This window comes from Sapajus apella, unplaced genomic scaffold, assembly GCF_009761245.1.
Source record: "Sapajus apella isolate SASKATOON/1434 unplaced genomic scaffold, GSC_monkey_1.0 scaffold8, whole genome shotgun sequence".
NCBI lineage: Eukaryota > Metazoa > Chordata > Mammalia > Primates > Cebidae > Sapajus > Sapajus apella.
In genome coordinates this window covers 16033988-16058210 of record NW_022436948.1, presented here as the reverse complement: position 1 = coordinate 16058210, position 24223 = coordinate 16033988, and the positions used below count along the sequence as shown (strand labels likewise).

At 37.5% G+C, this 24223-nt stretch overlaps 1 protein-coding gene across 11 annotated transcripts in view; it reads right to left on the bottom strand.

Moving 5' to 3' along the window:
- GRIK1 (glutamate ionotropic receptor kainate type subunit 1) overlaps nt 1-24223 on the bottom strand; it is a 386281-nt gene that overhangs the window by 130971 nt on the left and 231087 nt on the right. For 8 of the 11 annotated variants that reach the window (XM_032277062.1, XM_032277059.1, XM_032277060.1 and 5 more), the window contains exons 2-4: nt 20608-20775; nt 16735-16992; nt 339-520 (exon numbers count right to left, since the gene is read on the bottom strand). In XM_032277062.1, coding sequence (XP_032132953.1) covers nt 339-520; nt 16735-16992; nt 20608-20775 — 608 coding nt within the window. The remainder of the gene's footprint in view (nt 1-338; nt 521-16734; nt 16993-20607; nt 20776-24223) is intronic. The other 3 variants (XM_032277068.1, XM_032277069.1, XM_032277070.1) reach the window with 1 other exon arrangement.

Below are 24223 nucleotides of genomic sequence, written 5' to 3'. Positions count from 1 at the left end.
GAGAGAGAGAGAGAGAGAGAGAGAGAGAGAGAGAGAGATGTTTAATCACCTTGAAGTGATGTCCTTCTCTCATCTTCTGCTGGTAGGAGTCACATAATACCCGGTCCACCCATAGAAACCACACATTTACAACTAATCACTCACATGCGGCTTCAATGAAGCCCTATAAACCCTCTGAGCCCCTTGCCTCTTTAAAAGGTTCTGAAAATTATAATCTTTAGCCTAAACTGGACTGCTGCAGTTTTATCATGCTGCATTATGTGAAAACTAGATGGCATTTTTGAAAAACAGAAAATGACATTTCTCCCACACTTCCACCTCCTCCCTAGCCCTCTTACCTGCTTAAGGATTTCAGCAGCTGTTTCATGTGAACAATCAAATATCACATAGAACTCCTTGCCTTTCTTCATCTCCTTGAGTAAAGGCTTGGCATCTTTATTCCCAGAAGGCAGCTGGCGGATTTTGATTTTAATATTATATCTGGAGGGAGCTTTGATGAGCTCTTGTAGACGAATTAGACCTAGAAAATGACATCCAATCATGCAACAGAGACTGTTCTGTCAACAGTATTGTTTATTGGCATTTATAGTTAAACTCGTTTTAACTCCAAAGTGTACCCAGTGGTCACCTTGCTAAAGGTTATACCCCTGCTCTCCCATTTGTCATTCGTCTTTCTTTGGTGGATTATACTATTTTCCCTTTTGGGAATGTATGGCTTGGAAGCATAATTTTCCTAGGAGCATTTTAAATTTATTTAGAATGCAATTGTCCTTTCATCTTTCAGGGAATACCTCAAATTTTTAACAAATCAAACCGGCAACTGTCAAACTTAGTAAACAAAAAGTAGGTTGAAGTTTCCAAAAGTGTTTGATGAAATAGATCACATCTGCTTACTTACAAAGCCAATCGAATGCGAAGGTTTCTCTTGGCTGTAAACTTCTCTAAGTATTTTATTAAGTATTTGTATATAACATACTCTTAATCAGCTAATTAGTTGGGTTGTTTTATATAATCTTTCAGTTCCTGCCATATAAACTATCTGTAAATGGCTCATTACATTTTCTTGCTAATATATTTGAATGTTAAATTGAAAAATCCTACTTAATTTTTTAAAAAACCCATGGAATTTTTAGAAATTACGATAATAAAAGCAGAAACAGAATTTAAAAAAAACATTCTCTATTGGTTATTGCAACAAAACATATATGCCTAACTAACTTGATGGAGAATGTTTGATTTACCACAGGTGTGGAGCTACTGATCTGCACCATTTCCTAATATAAGTGCTTTCCAAGGAAAGAAAAGATGCTGTGTAAAAGCCTCCGTCTTATTTCCCCCAATGTTAGCAGGTGTTCACTGCAATGCATAATGTTGGCTCTCACTCAAGGACTTCCATCAGTCTGAAAAATTGAGGTTTTCTTTTTTGGTATGCAGTTCTGTGCCTTCTGGGTTTGTTATCTTTAGATAATCAATAGGGAACATTAAGCTTCATGAGTATTCAATGAAAATTCTGGTATGCTCTGTGCAAGATTCAGCATGGATTCCAGCTACTGCCAAACTTGAGGCATTTTTTTTTTTTTTACTATAACATACATTTTTGTGTGTGTGTGTGTGTGGTTCAAATGAGGAAAAGTTTCTCTACCACCATAGTTAGGTTTGATTCTGATATACAATAAATTTATCATGATATTGAACTTCAGAGTTAAGTGTGTAGGGGTGATAGAATGGAAGGGTGGTTGCTGTAGAACCTTATGTAAATTTAGCGTTTATTGTCTGATATGACTTGGCTCAGTGTCCCCACTCAAATCTCCCCCCAATTGCAATCCCCAAGTGTCAGAGGAGGAACTTGGTAGGAGGTGATTGGATCATGGGGGTGGATCTCCGCCATGCTAGTTCTCATGATAGTGTGTGACTTCTCAGGAGATCTGATGGTTTAAACGTGTGGCACTTTCCCCCTTTCTCTCTCTTTTCTGCCACCATGTATGATGCTTCTTGCTTTCCTTTCCCCTTCTGCCTTTATTGTAAGTTTCCTGAGCCCTCCTCAGCCATGTGGTAGTATGAAACAATTAAACCTCTTTTCTTTATAAATTACTCAGTCTCAGGTAGTTCTTCATAGCAGTGTGAAAATGGGCTAATAAATCAACCTTTTCTCTTTTTACACAAAAATTGAATTGCTAGAATAATAGGCTTCCTGGATTCTTGCTCCTTTTCAAATCGGTCAATGCGGTTGAAGGCTCTCAGGTCCTGATAATCAGCCACTTGTCATCTCACTTCCAGAGTCATGTGTCCTGAACTACTAAGGAGCATTAAAAATGAAAAAACATATAGAACATGGAATCATGTATTTGTTATTTGTGATATGTGCTAATCTTTGAACTAATCCTAGGATGTAACCATTATTACTGTTATTTAAATGAGTAATTCAGGACCCAGAATAGTTGAGTAACTTACAAAGATAGTTAAGAAGAATTTTGGATTAAAACTGCTGTATGTGAATCCAACACTTAATCTTTTGACGTCACCATCCTGCCTTATAAATACAAGTTGTTGGTGCTGAGGGAAGAGATATGATGTAGGGCTTAGGACTTTTTGATGAGATGGGGAAAAAAATAGAGACCCCAGGCTGCCTGAGTTTCTCTCCTGTTTTCCCTTGTCACCCACCTGCTTTGCAATCACATAGTTGTTTTTTTTTTTTCATGAGCATGACCATAAGGGACGGTTTAATGTGGTCTCTAAATAACATGGGAAAAACATTTAAAAAGGGCATTTCGTGTGCTGCAATGAACTGCTCTCTTGCTCTTTGTTGAATAGAATGTCACATCTTTCCATCATGATGATTTACATATTTATGGGATTTAAAGTTGACATACATTTTCTCACTTCTTTCATTTATTTTTATGGGAAAACATTTGCTGGATGCTCATTAGATGCCAAGCTTCATGTTAAGTCCTGGAGGTGCAAGACAACACAACCTGCTTCAAAGTCCTCACAGCCTGTAGGAGAATTTTATCCCATCAGCTCTCTTCAGGTAGATGGGGCATCAGTTACCCCTTAACTTTACAGATTATGAGCTAAGGCTGCTGAAGACCGGAGCAACTTGCTCAAGGTTATATAGCTAATAAGTGGCAGAACCAGGGATTAAGGCCAAATCTACCTTCTGATACCAAATCTAGGGCTCTTTCCTCCAAATCATTGGCCCCTCCCAACTTTTGGATTTCTTGTCAACTGGCTGAATGAAAAACTAATTAATTGACTGATTAACTATATTTATAAATAGCTGTATAAATAAACAAAAAGAACATTTTAGACCAGCACACAATATTAAATCCTCATTTGGCACACTAGGCCATTAATCAACGTCACCCCCAAATGTGAATATTAACTTTTACAATTGTTCCATAAAAGAAAGTATGTTTTAATGCCGATAGAGGAAAAAGGAGAACATCGCAGTCCAAAAGACTAGTTTCTAATTGGAATAAATTTACCTTTTACAAAAAACTCACTGTTAAACTCCTACTTTTCTCCTTTTGCCAGTATATAGGTAAATTGGCCTCAGAAAGGGGGAGGATCAGCAGATTTAAAGATTAGGGACCAAAACTAGGAGAAGAACAATGAACAAGGGAGTGAGTTTTACATTTCTCTTCCTGAAGCAATTGTTTGCTTCAGAAAAGCCTTTCTGCTTTCATTAGCAAATGATGGAGAATTTACAATTCAAAAGGCACAGTAGACAAAATTTAGAGAAAGCTTTCCCTTATATTTGCATTTTGCAACAATCCATCAATCATTTACTTTTCTTTGTAATGAATAGTTAAAAATTATTTGCTAAACAAATAATTACTTCAGAGGAAGGACATCGATTTAGGCACAACACCTAGCTTTGCTAATCCTCCCGTGTTTGGATGCCGCCCTGATGGAGTGACCCAACCCTGCCAGCACTCCAGTTGCAGTGAACCGTAAAGGTGCATGTCATGCTGATAATGTGATTTTTTTTCTGGCCCACTGAGATGCTGGGAATTTAAAAATAAAACGTAGATAAGAGAGAGCCAGACAAACCCAACAGAGGGACATTTTACAATAAAACTGACTTGGACTCTTTAAAAATGTCAATGTCGTATATGGCAAAAGGAAGCTGAATTGTCCGAATCAAATGAGACGAAAGGGATTTGGCAACTGAATGCCATGACTGATCCTGTGACGATTAGCAAATATATATTTTTTGCTAGTAATAATATTAACAAATATATATTTCTATATATTTAGATAACATTATTATGTTATCATTAACTTTCCTGAACTTGATCATTGTAGTGTGGCTATAACGAAGAAGGTCCTTCCTAGGAAATTCATGCTAATGTATTTATGCGGAAAAAGGTCAGGATGTCTGCAGCTTACTTTCAAATGGTTCAACAGTGCTCCTGCTTAGTATTATTTTTATCGTTGTAGGTATTTCTACATTAAGAAAATGATAGAGCATTATAGCAAATGTGGCCAAATGATAAGTGATGAATCTAGGTGAAGGGTGTACAGGAGTTTATTGTACATGTCCAGCAACTTTTCTCTAAGTTCAAATCTTTCTAAACAAAAAGAAAAAACATACTGATGTAAAATAATATCATAAGAGCCTCTTTCTTCCGTTTCTATCCCCAAGAATGAAGTTGGAAATGCAACTTTGGTTGAATAAACGCTTTAGAGAAAGAAGGCTGTTTTTTTTTTTTTTTTTTTTGCCACATGAATGTGAGCTAAGCTCTGCATATAGATACAACTTTCAAAAATATCCAAATGGCCAATTCTAAACACTTGCTTTGGCCGCCTGTCTACTCGGTGCACTCAGATGTGACACAGAAAAAAATGCTGATTTGCATGCATATCGCGTGACTCAGGCAACAGGTGGAGCATATGGAGGAGGAAGAAAAAACCCTTTGCTATTTCCAGTGAGCATTTAAAATGTCCCATGCCTTCCTTTTAAGTAAAAACAAACTTTGCTATTTAGATTGCCCCTTTTTATGAAGTTGGCTACATGCCTTATAAATAGCAAAATACACCTTAGAATATACCTCTGAGGTGAATAGATGCCAGTGCTATTTTACAGTGAGGAAAGTGAGGCATGGTGAGGTTAATTGTTTGGATCAGCCCTGAAAACGGGTCACAAATGCCAGGAATTGGAAGAGACCTTCAGGTCAAACCCCTACTTGATGCATGAGTCCCTTCTACACAGGCACTGCTGAACACCTCTCAGTGTGAGAAATTCTCTACCTTACACCACAGTCCAATCCATTTCTGGTTAGCTTTAGCTATCTTTAATGAGTCTCCATTCAAAAGAAAAGCACCTGGGTTTTCTTGAGTCTTAATCCAATTCCCTGTTTGTAAAACCACAGCAGTGTGTTTGATGCTGTAAAAATAAATGTATCAAACCACTGGGACCCAAAGATCAGGTTGCACATTTTAAATGTTAATTTCTTCTCTACTTGAACTTGGAAATATACAAAATGGCATTTCATAAACTTGTGGGTATATTAATATACCCAAATTTAATAGGATCCTTAAGGGAATCTGTGCATCCTCCAGAGCAGAGGAAAAATCAAAACTAAAAAATGAATTACCTGGAGAAATGCAATACTTTTAAAGTGCAGACCTTCATACATAGGGTTTCTCAGAAGAGCAAAAAAAAAAAAAAAAAAAAAAAAAAAATAAAGGGCAAGAGGGAGTCTTCCCAAAAGAAAAATTGTGTACCTTGGTTACAAAGGACCTTATAGAAGAATCTAGTCTATGTATTCAAGAAAGTATATTGCACTCAGCTCCACCAGTATATGTTGGTGCTGAATTCTGTTAAGAATTACGTTTCAACAGTAGATAACAATAATATACCTGTCCTGCAATATCTAAAGATTGATTTTCTGGACAGAGTTCTGAATATTTGATTAGGGTTCTGGTCAAAGAACCGAGGTGATAGATATGAAGGGTAGAAAAAAGTGAGTACAGGGAAAAAAAGAAACTATAATTTTTTTTGGGGGGGCGCATATTATGTGTAAAGAATGTTCCATCCTTGGGCTATTTCAAGAGGAATGGTGGGAGAGCACATTGCAGAAGAAGAGTTTTGGCTATCACAGGTGGCCATAATGGCACAGAGGGGTGAGTGGTGATGGCAGAAGGTGAGTCACTTATTTGGCACTGACTGTGGATAGCCTATCTTGCATTTTAGCTTGAGTACTCATGCCAAAGTGTTGATTTTCTTTGAGTCCAAACTTTGGGCTTCTGTCAAGATTTTTGGTTCTGGAGAGTGTGTTATTTCTGTTTTCTATGGGAAAATGGAAGTAAATATGACAGATACAGTTTTAAAAACTAAGTCAGTACTTAAATACAGCCATAAGAGCAGATATTTTACTTATTGACAGGCTGGTTGGGCACAATTAAATGAGTGAATCATCTATTTAGAACTGTGTACATAGTCAGCACTCAAGAATGTGGTTATTGTTATTTTTGTGATTTTCATTTTGTGTATGTTTTCTCCCAGGGTTTATTGTTTTTTTCAATCACTGCCCTTGTTAGTGATGCTAATCTCATTTCAAATTAATCCTTACTGTAAAGCTTGGAGACTTTATTTGGAGTGATGACTAATAACACATTCTTCATTGCAGGCTGCATTTTAGAAATCTCATGGCTGTGATATATTGATAAAAATGTCTTAAGGTAAACAAAGATAAACTTTTCAAGGGTGATGTGTTATAAATTCAATTCTAGAGGCATTCCTCTGGTGCTCATTTTCTTCATGTACTCATCCAGTTCTATCCATAGGCTGAGGACACTCAAATTTGTGTCTTTAGCCCATTCCTGTTTTCTAGAGTTTAGACTACATATTAACTGCCTATTCTTACCTTCATTTGGGTGTCCGATAGATATTTGAAACTCAAGCTTAACATATTAACGACTCGTTTTCTGATATCGTTCTTATTTCCTTAAACTAGTTCTACCTATAACCTCTACTTCAGGTAATGACAACTCCAACCTTTGGCTCAGGACAAAAGATTCATCTTTTATTTCTCTCTTCTTTCTTTCCTAACCTCTACTTCCTCAGGATATTAATATTATTATTATTATCAGCATTCATTTTGACTTTTTAAGCTACAGGTATGAATTAAACCATAGCTTGTCTCACCAATACCATGGCATCAATATTTTCTCAGACTGGAGCATGGTCTTCCTGTTTTTATCCTCCATTTAAAAATAAACTTAATATACGGCATTTGTCTCATGTCTAAGGAATACAAAGTGTTTTTCTTGACAGTTGATTTCATTGAAACACTGGGCCAACCTTTGATATTTCAGAGGATTTTGCTGTAGGAGGAAATATGCTTGCTATCTTCCCTGTTAAACAGGTGAATCTCTGAGGCAACCTGAGATGTCCCAAATTCTTAGGTCATTGAGTTCCTTAAATCAAAATAAGTGTCATACAGACCCAAAGGTAGTGCTGGATACTCAAAAATACATCTTAAAATAGTAGTGAAACTAATAGATAAAATGCATGCGGTTGAGAATATCCATGATGATTTTTGTACAGTTTCCTCAAAGACCCTACAATGTTTGAGCAATCATTCAAACACAGCCCCACATTACCACAAAAATGGAGATAAAGGAAAGAGAACATGATCATACATCATAAAAACTTTTAATTGGGAACACATTCAAATATCCTCTAGGATAGCATGCCTGCTCTACATTAAAAATGTTTCCAGAACATGAGCATATCTTACTCCTCTACTCTATGGCCTCCATCTCTTCCCCTGGTTTCTATAGGAGCCATCGGGCAGGTGGCCATGTCTCCACCTTTGCCTCTCTAGAGTGTGCAGTGATCCTTTTACTCTTACTACTCTTTAACAGTGGTCTTTCCTTATCCGAGGTCTTACTTTCCATGGTTTTAGCAACCCACGGTCAATAGTAGTCTAAAAATATTAAATGGAAAATTCCAGAAATAAACTGTTTGTTAGTTTTCAATTGCATGCCCTTCTGAATAGCATGATGAAGTCTTGTACCATCCTGCTCTATCCACATGGGATGTGAATCATTTCATCATTGTTGTTATTCATCTCTTATTGTGCCTAACTTATAAATTAAACTTTATCATAGGTATTATTCATACAAGTGCTATATATACAAACTTAGAACAAGTATACATGTATAGAAATAAACATATCAGGCCGGTAGCAATGGCTCATGCCTGTAATCCCAGTACATTGGGAGGCCAAGGCGGGTAAACCACGAGGTCAGAAGTTCGAGACCAGCCTGGCTGATATGGTGAAACCCTGACTCTACTAAAAATATAAAAATTAGCCGGGCGTGGTGGCAAGTGCCTGTAATCCCGGCTACTGGGGAGGCTGGGGCAGAAGAATTGTTGAACCTAAGAGGTGGAGGATGCAGTGAGCTGAGACTGAGCCACTGCACTCCAGCCTGGGTGACAGAGCAAGACTCCATCTCAAAATAAAATAAAATTAAAAATAAACATAGCATATATAGAATTCAGTAATATCTGTGGTTTCAGGCATCCACTGGAGGTCTTGGAATGTATCCCTTTAGGATGAGTCGAGACTACTGTAGAATGTTAGTCTGATCTTATGCCTTCTCTGCTCATAATTCTTTCATGGCTTCCCATTCCAGGCAGAGCACATGCTCCTCCAGTGGTTTACAAAGCCCTCCGTGACCTACAAGACCCTGCTCTCCAAACATCTCTTCTATCTCCTTGCCCCTCTTACTCTGATCCATCTACCCTGGCCTCCTTGCCGTTGCTCTGACATATGAGGCATACTCTAACCTTAGCTGTTCTCTCTGCCTATAACCATCTTCTCTATCACAGTATGTGGTTCACTTCCTCAGCGCCTTGCAGCCTTTGCTCAAACCTCATCTGTGCAATGTGACATGACCTTTAATTCTGCAAACCACATGTCTGGCTTCCAGATTCCCTTCAATCTGCTCTGCTTCTTCTTTCTTCCACAGCAGTCACCACCGTTCAACAATTATAATCATTTTATATAGGATGAAAAGATGGTTTATCATTCCCATAGAACCTAAGTTCCTTGAAGTTAGTGGGTTCTGTCTGTTTTATTCACTGATGTATTCCATGTGCTTAGAACAATGCCTGGTACCAATATTTATTGGTGTGTCCAATAAATATTTGTGGAATGACAGAATCTGACAGCATTAGCAAAGGTGAAGAAACACATGATCTACCAGGGTGGCATCACTATGGGACAGTGCACTGGCAACTGGGGTTTTAGAAAAGCAATTTATCCAAGTTGGGAATAACTTTAGGTGCCTTCCAGGCTAACCTCTTGGGTACTGCAGGAATCCTTATTGGGACCTACCTATGGCATAATGTCCCAAGCCTGGGCTTGAACTCTTCCAGGTCAGGGTGTTAAATATTTTTGGAAGAGATGCATTTCATCCCCTGAGAGATATAGTGATTAAAAGTGTATTCTTTCAGTGATGCTAAAAAGCTACTTCCCTCAATCCTTCACATACTTTATCTGAAAGCACAGAGGACTGGCTAAAGCCTCTTATTTCATGACCGTTTAGATATCTATCGACAGTACCATTAACTTCTATGTCCTTATTTTTTTTCCTTTGCAGTCTAAACATTTTAGTTACTTTAGCCTTACTCCTGTATTCTGTAAATGAATATTCTCAACATCCACATGCTTATAATGAAGTAAGGGCTGGCATCATTGTGAATTTTGGGAGGCAGGCCTATCCACAGGTTAATTTTGGAACAGGAAAATTCCTACTTGAAGCACCCTGTTTCTTCTTTTGCTTGCATATTTTTTGTCTAAATATTTAGCTTAAGGGTATCTATAATAAGAATTCAAGATATTATCCTTCTTCCTATTCAATAAATAATGCTGGGATAAGTTGTGAGCCATATGTAGAAGAATAAAGCAGGACCCTTTTCTTTCACCATACACAACAATTAACTCAAGATGGTTTAAAGGTTTCAGTGTAAGACCTCAAACTACAAAAATCCTAGAAGAAAACCTAAGGAATACTATTCTGTACATTGTCTTTGGCAAAGAAGTCATGACTACGTTCTCAAGAGAAATTGCAACAAAAACAAACATTGACAAGTGGGACTTAATTAAACTAAAGAGCTTCTGCACAGCAAGAGAAATTACCAACAGAGTAAACAGACAACCTACAAAATGGGAGAAAATGTGTGCAAACTATTCATCCAACAAAGCTCTCATATTCATAATTTGTAAAGAACTTAAATCAACAGATAAAAAACAACCCCATTAAAAAGTGGGCAAAAGACAGACACTTGTCAAAAGAAGACACACAAGCAGCCAACGAACATATGAAAAAGTGCTCATCATCACAGATCATCAGAGAAATGCAAATAAAAACCACAGCGAGACACCATCTCACACCAGCCACAAGGGCTATTATTAAAAAGTTAAAAGACAACAGGTGTTGGTGAGACTGTGGTGAAAAGGGAACACTTACATACTGTTGGTGGGAATTTAAACTAGTTCAGCCACTGTGGGAAGCAGTTTGGAGATTTCTCAAAGAACTTAAAACAGAACTGCCATTTGGCCCAGGAATCTCATTACTGGGTATATATCTGAAAGAAAATAATTCTCCCAAAAAACGCACACACTCATGTGTTCATTACTGCATTATTCACAATAGCAAAGGCATGGAATCAACCTAGATGCCCATCCATGGTGGATTAGATAAAGAAAATGTGGTACATATACACCACGGAATACTGTGTTGCTATAAAAAAGTATAAACTCATGTCCTTTGCAGCAACATGGATGCAGCTGGAGGCCATTATCCTAACTGAATTAACCCAGGAACAGAAATACAAATACCACTTGATCTTATAAGTGAAAGCTAAACATTGGGTACACATGGACGTAAAGATGGAAACAGACACTGGGGACTGCTATAGGAGGGAGAGAGGGAGGCAGGCAGGGGCTAAAAAACTATCTATTGGTAACTACCTGTGCTCCCTCACTACCTGGGTGACAGGATCATTGGTACTCCAAACCTCGACATCATGCAATATACCCACACAACAAAACTGCATATGTATCCTTTAATCTAAAATAAAAGTTGAAATTATTGCACATTGTCCTTTTAGCTATTTACATATGCAAATCCTCCATGATATGAAAGACTTAATGGTGGGGTTCAGCCCAGTGCTGTCAGGAGAGAGTTATTTTGGCAGGGCCTTTGCACTGGCTGTCCCCTCTGCCTGATGTCTGAAATGCTCTCCCCCAGGTATCTACATGATTTATTTTTAAAATTCTCTTTAAATTTTTACTCAAATGATATTTTCTAGAGAACTTCCTGGGCATTCTTACATAAAATTGCATCCCCCACTTCTACTGCCAGTCTCCCAAATATCATTTGCTGCTGTATTTTTCTTCATAACATGTACTACTATCTATCACACTAAATATTTAGTATATATTTTGTTCATTAGAGAAATAGTCTGTGGATTCCAGGAAGTTGGAGATATTTTTCTGTGTGGTTTATCCTCAGTACTTAGGATAATGCCTGGCAGTAAATGTCAATGAAACAAGGGAATGTATCACATCATATCTATCTATCTATCTACCTACCTACCTACCTACCTACCTACCTACCTACCTACCTACCTATGTATCTATACATCCATCCATCTATCCGTCGATCCATCTACCATTCATTATTATCTATTTATCTATCTGATTGATAAATAGATAATACCTATCTTCTACCTATCATCTCTCTAATCTATCAGATACCTATTTATATCTATCTAATATATCATTTACCTATCAGGTTGGTGCAAAAGTAATTGCGATTTTGGCCATTAAATAGCAAAACACAATTAATTTTGCACCAACCTAATATCTACCTATCATGATCTATTTTCTATCATCTGTCTCTCCTCTATCATTTATTTACCTACCATTCATCATTTATCTACTTATCTATCGTCTATCATCTACCTATCACCTATTAATATCTATCTGCCCATCATCTACCTATCATGATCTATTATCTCTCTATCTACTATCTATGTATCTATTTATCTATTTACCTTTGTGTTTATCTGCTTGTCTGTCTTCCTGTCTGCCCATCTAATATCTAGAAGAATATACACTAAGACATTATCTGTGATAGTTTTTCTGGATGTTTTTGTTTATGTCTTATACTTTTAATTTTAACATTTTCTAAAGAAAGTAATCTTCTTTGTATAACTATATAAAAATAAAACTTTCAAACAGTGGATTGCAGAAGCCATTTGGATCTCAGGAAAGGGCAGCCACAGTACAGGATTTGCAGATACGTGCCGCCTTGACTATTTTCCCAAGGATTTCAGAAAATATCGCGTGAACCAACTGAATATAAACTTTGGTCCAGTTTAGTTAAGGACAAGTTAGAGTAGCGAAGAGAGAGAGGCAAAACTATAAAGTAGGTTTTTCTAAGTCATTCACAAAATAAAAGCTAAGCAGAATGGGTATTTTTTTCATGTTTTGCCACTGAAATTTGAATGAGCACTTGCTTGTTTGGATTCAGCCTTCTCTGCCGACTGTGTAGGTAATCACCTAACCAAGCATAAGAAAACATTTTGAAATCCCACACTCTCTGGCATGCAATATTCAATGCATTTGTTGTCTTTTAAGAGAGCCAAACTTAAAATGTGCTGTGATCAGTTTAAAGTAAGAAACTACATTTTAAGTCATTCTTAGCCATTAACACTGTTGGGGCTCAGAACATGATACCCCAAAATGTGACACCTTGGCATGCTGAGTGCTTTGAACTGAAAAATATTGCAAAGGTCTCAGAAACAAGGTCTTTCTGACCTTCTCCTGACCCCTAGTATCCTGCCCCTGTTAATCCCCTGAAGTGAGACATAGAAAGTAGAATTTTCCTTCTCCGAGTGGAGCATAGAAATTAGAACTCCTCTCCGCCAAAGCAAGCTACAGAATCTGAAAGATCATTCTCTTTTCCCTTGAAGACTCTTATTTCACAGGGGTCCTGCCCCATACCCAGGAGGAAGGAATACTCCACAGTGAGACTAAGAAGAATGCACAGACAGGTCTTGTTGGGCTTCCCCCCTCAGCCTATTACTACTAGATTCTAACATTTTGTCCAATCATATTTCTACATTTTGCTCATTCTTCATTGAATCTAAGCATCAAAATAGACAGTTTTCCCTAGGTCTTTGATCTTCCTTTCAGAAGCCTCCTGAGTCATGTAAAACTTTGATTAAACAAATTTGCTATGATTTTCTCTTGCTAACCTGTCTTTTGTTATATGAGTGTCATCTGTGACTGTTAGGATGGTTGAGGAAAGGTATCGGTTCCCCCAACACCTCTTTGAAAAGTAGTTTATCCAATGAACCAGAATGTCACCTGACAAATACCAGAGATAATGAGAAAAATGACTGACAAGTATTGATGAGGAAGCCAGGAGGAAAAGTGAGGTGAAAGATGCGCATGAAAACCTAGACACCAAAACGAAGGAGTTGTAGATGTGAGCTGAACCCACTTCACATGTGTACAAAATTACAATTTTAGTTTTTAGCTCCATTGTTTTATCTTTTAAGATTGTAGCAGGGTGAACCAGAGCCAAAAGGCCAAACCTAACCCAGCATATATTTTTGCAAATAAAGGTTTACTGGAACACACGAGGTCCATTCATTTACATATTGTCCGTGGGCTTGCTTGCTACTTTATCAGCGTGCAGTGGTTTTGACCAAGACCCCATGGCCATAAAGCCTCAGCACTTGGCTCTTCACAGATAAAGTTTGCTGATTCCTGTTCTTCAGTAATGGCTGTGGGTGCATTTCCCTGAGGCTGGCCTTGGGGAGGCAGAAACTGCTGAATATACCACACACTGCAATTGAGGCTTAGCTTCTTAGCTCTTTTTGCTGTGTGTGAAGTGATAGAAGCCAGGCTTCCACCAGGGTCTGATGAATCAGAAGGGATGTCCAATTGGCAGTGATTTCTCATTGCCTGGGTTAACCTCTGGATGTGGGAATCAGAGTCAAGTAGGTGACTAACGGGAAGGACATCCAGGAAAGAGAAGAGAGGTGAGGCAAGACAAAACTTTACCCCTCCTAAGAGTTCTCCAAAGTCTTTCAACTTTTTAGCTTCTAGAGGACAGAATTCTGCTTGCTAGTATTCAGTGAATTGAATTTTGTCCTTAGAGACGTGCACACTGATCCAATGGACTTCAATGGGAGTAATGGGTCATTTGGTCCCGTGACATCTGTGCTGGCTTCAGGCTATTTAACAAACTCCTAAACAAATCCCAATAAAGTGCTCTTTAATGGGTACTTAATTCTGGTGTAGGGCGCTAAGCACACCTAAATCCTTTCTTTTCCTTCAGGTTTACTAAGTTTCCTTCTTTTTGTGGTGTGATAATTACTACAAGCAAGAACCCTGAGTCAAGCAGTATTAAACCCACTCAGAGTCACAGGGCTTCTGCTTTTATTGATCTCAGTTGACCTGTTTATTCTCTGGGTTCCAATTTAATGGCTCAATTGATTATTCATTTACATTTTTAATGTCTTTGTGGGTGAGAATCATTTTAACATAAATCATCTCTCACTAAATGAGCGACATGAAATCATTTTGGATTTTCAATTTCAACGAGTATTTATTGAGTCACTGAGCACAGGTGAACTTGACAAAGATGAAGAGGACATTTCAGTTTCTTGTAGAAGATGATAGAAAGGAAGTTTGGTTTTTGCTTTGCAAAATGGGTGTCACATACATGTGGCTCACCTGAAGTCAGAGTGGTTAGAATATCAATTTTTCCTTCATTTACTTACTAATTATATTTTGTCTAAATACAATTTGAAACCTACAGTGCCTACAACTTTAGTTGAACTCTTTCTTAAATTAAACCCAGGAGTTTCAATATTATTCATTGATATGTTTTCCTTTAGGATGACCTGGCTTTGCTTTAGAAATGGTGAGAGGTGATTATACTACAGAGAACACAACATAATGAGATATAACCTGATTTTGAGCTCACAAAACTTTCTGTTTAACAAAAGTAGGCAGCTTGCGAGATCTAACCACAATTATGATTACAACATGATATTCTACTTCAAAGCCCTTTAAAATATGTGTGTGGATTTGATTAGATAATGATTTCTTCCTTCACAGCAAGTAGGTAAAGGTCTAAAAATATGGCTGCTTGTGGCTCACTCTTCTTGGTAGGACTGTTTTGAATACAATATTTATAAAGTATATAAGCCAGTCACTTAGAATCTTCACTTCTTTTTAAAATGAGTTGAGCCACAGAAAATGCATAAGTGCATATTTCCAACTATACTCGTCACTTTTATCTGACAATATAAAGGAACCAGAGTTTACCACCAAATAGAGGAGGCACGTATTCATCCTTTGAGGAATAGTATATGCTAGTGCTTGGTGAAAGGAGCAGTGAGAAACAAAACCGTATGTGACAGTGCTTCACTTTACTAATTTTTACTTGTAATTTTCATAGTTTTATTACCAAATGTGTAGATCAAAGAAGGCAACTAATTTCGACTCTTGCAGAAAAAAAATTTAGACAATCAATGGTATTATTCTATCCATGTGGAATTACTAACCTCTTTCCTCTATGTCAGGCTATGACAGGTGGCAGATCATAAATATCAGTAACATAAAATTCTGATGTTTGGAAATTTCCATTCTTACAGACATGTAAACAGATACTTGAAATATAACTTGGGATACAATGTTTTTGTTTCCAAAGTGCTAGTGAACCCTCTGGTAGTCTCAGAGAACTTTAAAGAAGAGGGAAGTCTGCATGCGGTCAGGTCATGGAGAATGAGGGAGTTCACCACTGTGATGGTCGTGCAGAGGATTATCCAAAGTGAGGTGCCAGCCTCAGAAAACAGGAGTCATTGAAAAAAGGATAGACTCTTCATCGCAGCTCATGTGAGAGTACAGGCAGTGAGGGAAGCTAGGGCGTGGGTTAATGGAAATGAAAATGGCTGGATGATGAAGAGTTTTGAATTAGAAGAAATTCAACTTTATTATGTAGACAGTGGAGGGTTACTGCCCAACTTTAAATAAAAAGGGGCCTGAATGTCGAAAAATTCGGGACTATAAGCAGAAAGCAGAGGGGAGGTGCCAGTACAAGAAACTTCAAATGGGGGCAGGTCAGAGTGACTGACGAGGACTAGATTCCAAGCAGCCATATTTTCATCCTGCACCCTAAATAAGCATGCGGAGCAATGCAAGCTTTATTAAGCGCCCATCACTGGGGGTTCATAGTCCCTTTCCCATGAAAACAACCTCTAAATGAATTTCTCTTTGTTAACCTATGTTGGAAACGTTTCTAAGCATTTACATGGCTACTTATCAAGTTGGAATCATATTCCATGGTCATTTTCAATTGTGGTCATAGTCTTATCAGAGCTGGAAAAATGAAAATACACGTTTAATATTGTGATTGGATTATAATATATGTTGATAAGGTGATATTTCTTTTTTTAAAAAAGTTCCCCTAGATTTGATGATAAAAGAATCATTAGAAAGGATCAATAAACAAAAAGAAATGTGAATTATGTACACATGCATTGTTAAATTACTTCAGAATATTCAGTTAGCTTTATATAAGAGAGCATGTTTATGTGCTCCACCTGATGAGTTTAATGCCTATTTGATACTTTCGTTCTCTTTATGCAGAGCAGACACGGCCAGGTGAGGTCTGGTGTGTGTCCCATACCTGTGCTGTCTTCATACACCACAGTCACTGTTTTCCAGTTGTAGTAGAGGACCAGATCCAGGATTGCCCTGCTGATAGCTGCATAATCTGGGTAAAGGTTGATGTAAAACAAATCTTTGTTGTCCACCGAGGGATGTTTCCAGCGGGTCTGTATGTGCGGAACTTCGAGAGCATTGCAAATAGACTGCACGGCACTGACGGAGGAGCTATGGGAAGGGCCAAAGAGAGCAGCCACACCAAGAGCCAGCTGGTCACATGCTGTTGCCCAAGGACAAGGAGAGGATGGGGAGGGAGGGCAAAGAAAGGGGGAGAGAAAAAGAGAGTTCTTTGAATTTAATTGTTCTCTTTCATGATTCCTATTTTCAATGCAGCTATTGAAAAATCTTTTACAAGCCCTGTCTGTAGATTGAGGAAATATGTTTGGTCCAACTTCCAACTTTCCTGAGCTACTAATATACTGATAGATGTAAACTTAGAACTGATTAGCCACAAGGCCAATTCCCTGCTGGTTTCGCTTTATTACCTTTAATCAGATGGAGCCTAAATCCCTTGCTTGGTGTGGTGTTACCTGAAAGCACTCCTAGTTACCAACAAGCCCTTTGCCAAGTGAATGCTGTATGAATTAAGTTCCGTCATGCAGCAGGGTGGCAATGAAAATATTAATGTGGTTACAAAATTCAGAAGAAAGAGCCTCTGGGTAACTACACAGTGCTTTAGCTCCTCTCTTCCCAAATCTCACAAAGAAGTTCCAGGTTATTGAAATACTGCTAGAGAATGTTCATAAGCAGTGCTGATGTCTGATTAATTTTAAAATAATGAAATAGCATAGCTTAAAAAGATCTTAGAAGACATTTGGTCCAACTCTCTCATTTCATAGACAATGGAGAGAGTTGTGGCCACTGGACAGGAGCTTTGGCTCAAGGTCAGCCTCTTTCTACCCTGGTGTCAGAAATCAAGTCAATATCTATTGAAAAATTTACTTATAACATAAATGTATTTTTCTCATTATGATATTATAAACACTCACTGAGAGAATTTAGAATATTTAAAATGTAAGGATAAAAAGACCCTGTGATTAATCCTATCATTTTGGAATAATATCTATTAATATTTGGGAAAATTAGAATCATTATATAAATAGAGTTTGATACATTGCTTTCTTTAACGCTATAGCATGTCTTTTTTTCAGTCATTACAAATTCTTTAAAGTATGTTTTTAGTGTCTGTAGAATAGACCATTCCATGGGCATGTCATCATTTATTTAAGCATTCCTACAATATTAAACATTTGGCTCATGCCTATAATCCCAGCACTTTGGGAGGCTGAGACAGGCAGATCACTCATTGAGGTCAAGAGTTTGAGACCTTCCTGGCCATCATGGTGAAACACCATCTCTACTAAAAATACAAAAATTAGCCAGGTGTGGTTGTGTGCACCTGTATTCCCAAATATTTGGGGGTGGGGCTGAGACACAAGAATCGCTTGAACCCAGGAGGCAGAGGCTGCAGTGAACAGAGGTAGTGCCACCGCACTCCAGCCGGGGTGACAGAGCGAGACTCTGTTTCAAAAAACAAACAAACAAACGAACAAACCCCTCCCCAAAACATTTAAGCTGCTCCTAACTTTTGGCTATTGTAAGTAATATTGTAACACCTAGTTCTTATGTTTTTCTCTACATCCTATGCTACTTTCTAAGAGTAGATTTCCAGAAGTTAAATTACCAGCTATAATTAAGGGGTACAGATAGTTTGAAGTCATTTGAAATATATTAACCAAATTCCCTTCCAGAAGGGTTGAGGCAGTTTGCCCTCTACCACCATGTAAAATAGTGCCTATTAATCTTACACTGGTAGGAATTAAATAAAAGCTTAAACACATTTTCCAATTTATATTTTAATTGTACAAATTTAGAACTGTCATCAGATAATTAAATATCAATTTAGCTAAATTAATAAATGAAATTGCATTATATTTTATAATAATATTCTACAAATAAAAATAGTTAGAAAAATGATATGGCTCTGTAGTTATCTGATATAGTTCAGAAAGAATAACTGATACAACATTGACAGCTATATTGCAGGTATCTAAGGAACAGCAAATGTTTACAAGGAAAACTTTCTTCTACCATGCTCTTTGGTAGTGAATTACTACATGAACTATGAAGATGTACAGTTTTGTGCATTATGTGCTGGAAGTATAAATTGTCATTGTCTTCAGAAGCTTATTTTCTGGTTATGTTTTCATTAGTTAGCCAAGTAAAATGACAGTATGGGAATGTGTAAACTGTTGTTCTATCTAGCATAAGAAATGGATTGAGATTCCTGTTAATATTTAGAACTTAGATACTAATATTACTTGACAGAAAATCAATCCTTTTGAATTGTTTGCCAGCAAATTACCAGTTTTAAGAAGCTTTGGAGTGTTTAATTGACAAGTATGCCAGGTACTTCAGATCACAAGAAAGCTTTCAATTTTTATGTGGCTTAGAGTTTCATTGCTAAATGTGGTTGGCTTTCAATGGTATTTGCTTAACAATGTATATGAGTGTCTGTGTCTGTTTGCATAGGGGTGTGTGTGTGTGTGTGTGTGTGTGTGTGTGTCTGTGTGTGTAAGAGACAGAGAGATGAGAGAAAGAAAGGAAAGTGATAAATCTGTCTCTACATTGTAGGATAATTTATGTGAGGATGGCTTGCAAACTTTAAAATGCTGCATAAATATACAGTTTTATTATTTGTCCATAGAAAACTTAGACCTATATTATGTCTCAAAGTCTACCCATCTTGAAAAAGAAAATATTTTCATACTTAAGTTATGCTATAGATATAAAAAGATGATTATGCTGTTAATTTTATATCTGTGCTCCTAAGAAAATAAGTTTTATATTTTGTTTGCAAAGAACACTAGAATTCTTATAGAAGGCTGTTTCAGGTGGACATAACCTATGATTGAACTAGATTAATTCTATATGGAAACAACCAGCATTTAATTACCTGGAAATCAGCATAAACATGGTATTCATTTTATTTCATTTATTTGTGCGTATTTAGTAGGCAAGGATTCCTCTTTGAAGCAAAGAACCCCTCCTATTCTGGGGTGATGAGTAGCCTTTGTTTCCACATAAGCACTTCTATTTAGTGACTAGATAGTGTCCCTGTTAGGAGCCAACTCTGAACTATATGGAATGTGATCTTACTTCAAAGACTTGTCCCAGAATTGTCTAGAAGATGTCTAAACAAGCCCCACAATTCCAAATGAATCTTTCTGTGAGAGAAACCTTCCAGCCAGCATATGAATTAGATTATTTTTTAGGCTAGGCACTTGTCTTCAGTTCAGAAGAAAAAAGAGGATCAAATGCAGACGTTTCTCTCACAGGCTTTATCTTCATATTTCTATGATTTTGTGGAAACGAGTGAAAAGAAGTTGGGAGAACACTAGGTAAACTCAGTAGTTTACAACCTGTTAAAATTCAGGGTGTGAGTTATGTGTGTCCTGGGCATTTCCACATGCTCAGTGGATGTGACCTTCTACAATGTTTTACTTGACTGCACTGCACAATTTCATGGTGATATCTCAGCTTCAGGAAGGAAAAACAGATCAAGCTTGACATTTTCCATTCACAGCTGAACTAGTTAATCATAGAGTGGAGGGCACTGAAGGGTAAGCTAATCAGAAAGCCCAGGAAACAGTGCTCGGCAACATCCATTAGTTTAGTTCAGATTGCATTGATCAGTGACATCAAAGACCCAGATTTCCTGCGACCCATTTGCACAAGGATGTCCACTTTGAAAGAGGGCAGGTAGCAAAAAGAAGGTGACTTGGAGAGCAGACATATCACCCAAAGAAGCTTTTAAAAGTGGGAAAATAGTTACCTCTCCGTGAGGCTTCAAAACTATCAAAAAGGTTAATTCTCTGGATGTCATAGGTTAATGTGGTGTTAGGCATCAGGGTTCGGTTTCTGTTAATGCTGGTGACTGCAAACTTGAAAGCTAATTCTTCAACATTAACAGGCTCATTTTCCACTGTTTCAAAAATCCCTCCTGCAGAAGCAAAAGAGATGCATGAGAAGCATTAGTAACATGGTTCACATGTAAATTTTTTTTTTTTTTTTTTTTTTTGAGACAGAGTCTAGCTCTGTCGCCCAGGCTGGAGTGCAGTGGTGCTATCTCAGCTCACTGCAACCTCCACCTCTGGGTTAAAGCAATTCTCCTACCTCAGCCTCCTGAGTAGCTGAGATCACAGATGTGCACTATCATGCTCAGCTAATTTTTGTATTATTAGTAGAGACAGGGTTTCACCATGGTGGCCAGGCTGATCTCGAACTCCTGACCTCAGGTGATCCACCCTCCTCGGCCTCCCAAAGTGCTGGGATTACAAGTGTTAGTCACCGCGCCCAGCTAGTAAAAAGAAGAATGTAAATATACGAACAAAAGACCTCAAATGATAAATGGAGGAATAGTCAGAGCAGATCCCAAATCCAGGGCTAAAAAAGTTAAGTTTATCAGCATGCACCACACGCAGATAAATAGGACTAACTGCATATGTATGCTTAAAATTTTAAATCCAATGATGGACTGTATTCCAAATATTTAGTGGCATAAAAACTTATAATATGGTGGAAAGCGATTTTCTATGGTGTGGATAAGAATTGCACTGTGCTTGACCTAAACATAATTTGAAGTGGATCCTAGTAGGATCATTCTTCTAGAATGAAGATCTTGCTATTCAGAAGCTGACATTCCAGACTCTAAGGGGATCATGTGGAGTTGATGGGATCAAAATGACATATACATACTCTTAGATTTTTCAGAATAAAAATATCCTTTTTTGTGCTTCATGGCTCAGAATTCTGATATCATATTCTAGTACTTTCCGAAGTGCACAAGAAGATTCAAAGAACTGTTTTTCTTTTCTTTTCTTTCTTTCTTTCTTTTTTTTTTTGGAAATTGTTTAGTCTAAGGCAAACCTGCTTCTGATAACTGGAGAAATATATTGCTTCATGGAGCAAGTGTACATGAGCTAGGCAGGCTCTGATAGCTTAAATGTGAGGATCTCGCTACAAGTAACAATACAAAATATTAGTGCTTAAAGCCTCATCAGAGAATTTAGCTCTGATTTTGCTTGAGACATTGGTCTTTGACAGCAATAATGTAAGTGTTGTTAACTGAATGTTTTTAAATGTTTTTTAAGAGACGTCCTAGAATTATTAATAGACACAGGTCATACAGTAGAAGCTTTCTTAACTGGTCTCCATTTAAGTTACTCCTGGATTGACCAATACTCCTTTTTTCTTTTGAAAATACATGTTAACTAATGCTCATGGAATGCTGAATACTTGTAACTAGCAGGCTGCTATTTTTTTTTTTTATCTACTCTCACAATTGAGTGACCCCTTTCGAAAAGCCAGTAGTAGGTTTTTTGCTGACTTGTCTGTGATAGATTGATTTACAAGTGCTCTAAGTTCTCTCTCCACTCAAAGGGGCAAAAAGAAGAATATAAAAAAATCTGAATTGAAAATCACAAATACGCATCATGAGCATCATTTGTGTGCGTTCTTTGTTAGAAAGGGAACTCCAATAGACAGACTAATTCTAATAAATGACCCTGATCCTGCTTTGAAAAAAGCAATAAACACACATCTATAATGTTCCTGCTGAACTGACTTTATTAAATAACTACAGTGTTGGGTTGTGAAAGTTAAGATAGTTTATAGTGAATTATTCTGGCTCCTTTTGGAAATATTTCTGGCTTTTATAGACTGATAATATGAGGCATTCATGTATAGATAATTTCTTTGTCTTCTGAGAAATCATAGTTGGAAACCATATGACAATACACCTACTATGTACCCACAGAAACTAAAAATTAAAAAAAGGAAAATTACAGGACAGAGTTAGTTAATAATATTAACCTTTACCTTAGGAGCCATATAAGACCTTTATTCTGAAATGAACATAAGGAAAAATATTTCCATTCAAGTCAATTTGTGTTTTACTTTTGTCAGATAATTGTTGGGAGAGTCTTTGGAGTCAATTTTCAGTTTCTCTCAGAACTTTGGTGGATGCTCAACAGTGAGGTGACAATGTGACACAAAAGTCACTTGGTCACCAGAAGATGGATGTGAGGCGATCTTACTGCCACCATCACGGTGACCCACACAGAGGGCTGCTTGGTGATAGGGCTTCTTTGGTATTTATTAGCAATTACTTGTTTACTTGTCTATCTCCCCAACCCCACAGGGAGAGCCCTCATGTAGAGAGACTGTGTCTTACTCAGAATCAGCATTCTCGGGGAGACCAAGGCATCTTTAGGACAGTCAGACTACAGCCATTTAAGGGAAAAGTCAATTACTGGTGTGGATGTGAGCACCATTCGTCTGTATAGGGTAGGCTGGTTGGAGACAAAAAATACCTGAATAGGAAACAGAAGTTCTGAATTTTGAAACCTGATCTACCTACTACCTCTTTGAGAAGGATTTTTAAGAATAAGAAAGAAAATACTATGAAATAGCTCTTCTACATATGTTTAATTACACTCTATAAACTTCAAGGTAGGAGGTATTTTTTTCCATTTTTATAGATAAAAAAGTGAACACAAAGATTACACGTTATATCCTGCTTATTCCAAGTCACAGTCTTGTCTGGGACAGATTCAGATGTCTGAGTCTCCACATAATGTAAAAGTTTTCATTTCATCAAGTTATTTCTGCTCTTTGTTTCATACACATGGGCTAATAATGTTGTCTTGCTTCCCTTGGAGAATTGCTCTATAAAGCAAATGATACAATGTAGTCAAAATATCCTGAAAACTCAAATATTCCCTAGAAATAAGTTTTTTATTATTGCACGTGGATAATGGAAATAAAAAAAAAGGAGTTGGAACCAGCTTGTGAACTTCCTACTCAACTCAAAATTGTTCTTTTGTGACATAGTTATCTATCACATAAAGCTGAATGAACCTAGGTTTAAGAGAATTACACGTGTTTTCATTATGTACTTGGGTAGTGTGCAGGTGAATTCTGTTTTGTCACTTTTAGAGCAATTTCTTTTCATTTTTTTCACCAAACAGGCATTATGAATAGTGTCATCAGCTCAAGACCCCATCACACTTTCTCCAAGAGAGGGTTGCTGATAAATGCCAAAAATCTACTGTGGTATGAGGTATATAGAAAGCTGGAGAAGCACCAAGAAAGTAAGATCTAACAGAAACAGAAGTTATTAATAGGAGCCAGACCATTACCTCATATATGGGCAGACTGTTTGAGGATCAGCCACTTCCTCCCTCCTTCTCCTCCCTATAGCTTCAAATTACAACAAAATGGGATGTAGAGTCTTTGATAAGAAGAATAAAGGGGCACATAAGTAGGGGCCCTTGCATAATTTCCTCCACCTGTCTTTCCTTCCCTCCTTCTTTCCTTCCCTCCTTCTCTCTCTCTCTCTCTCTCTCCTTCCTCTTTCCCTCCCTCCCTTCCTCTTTCTTTTTTCTTTT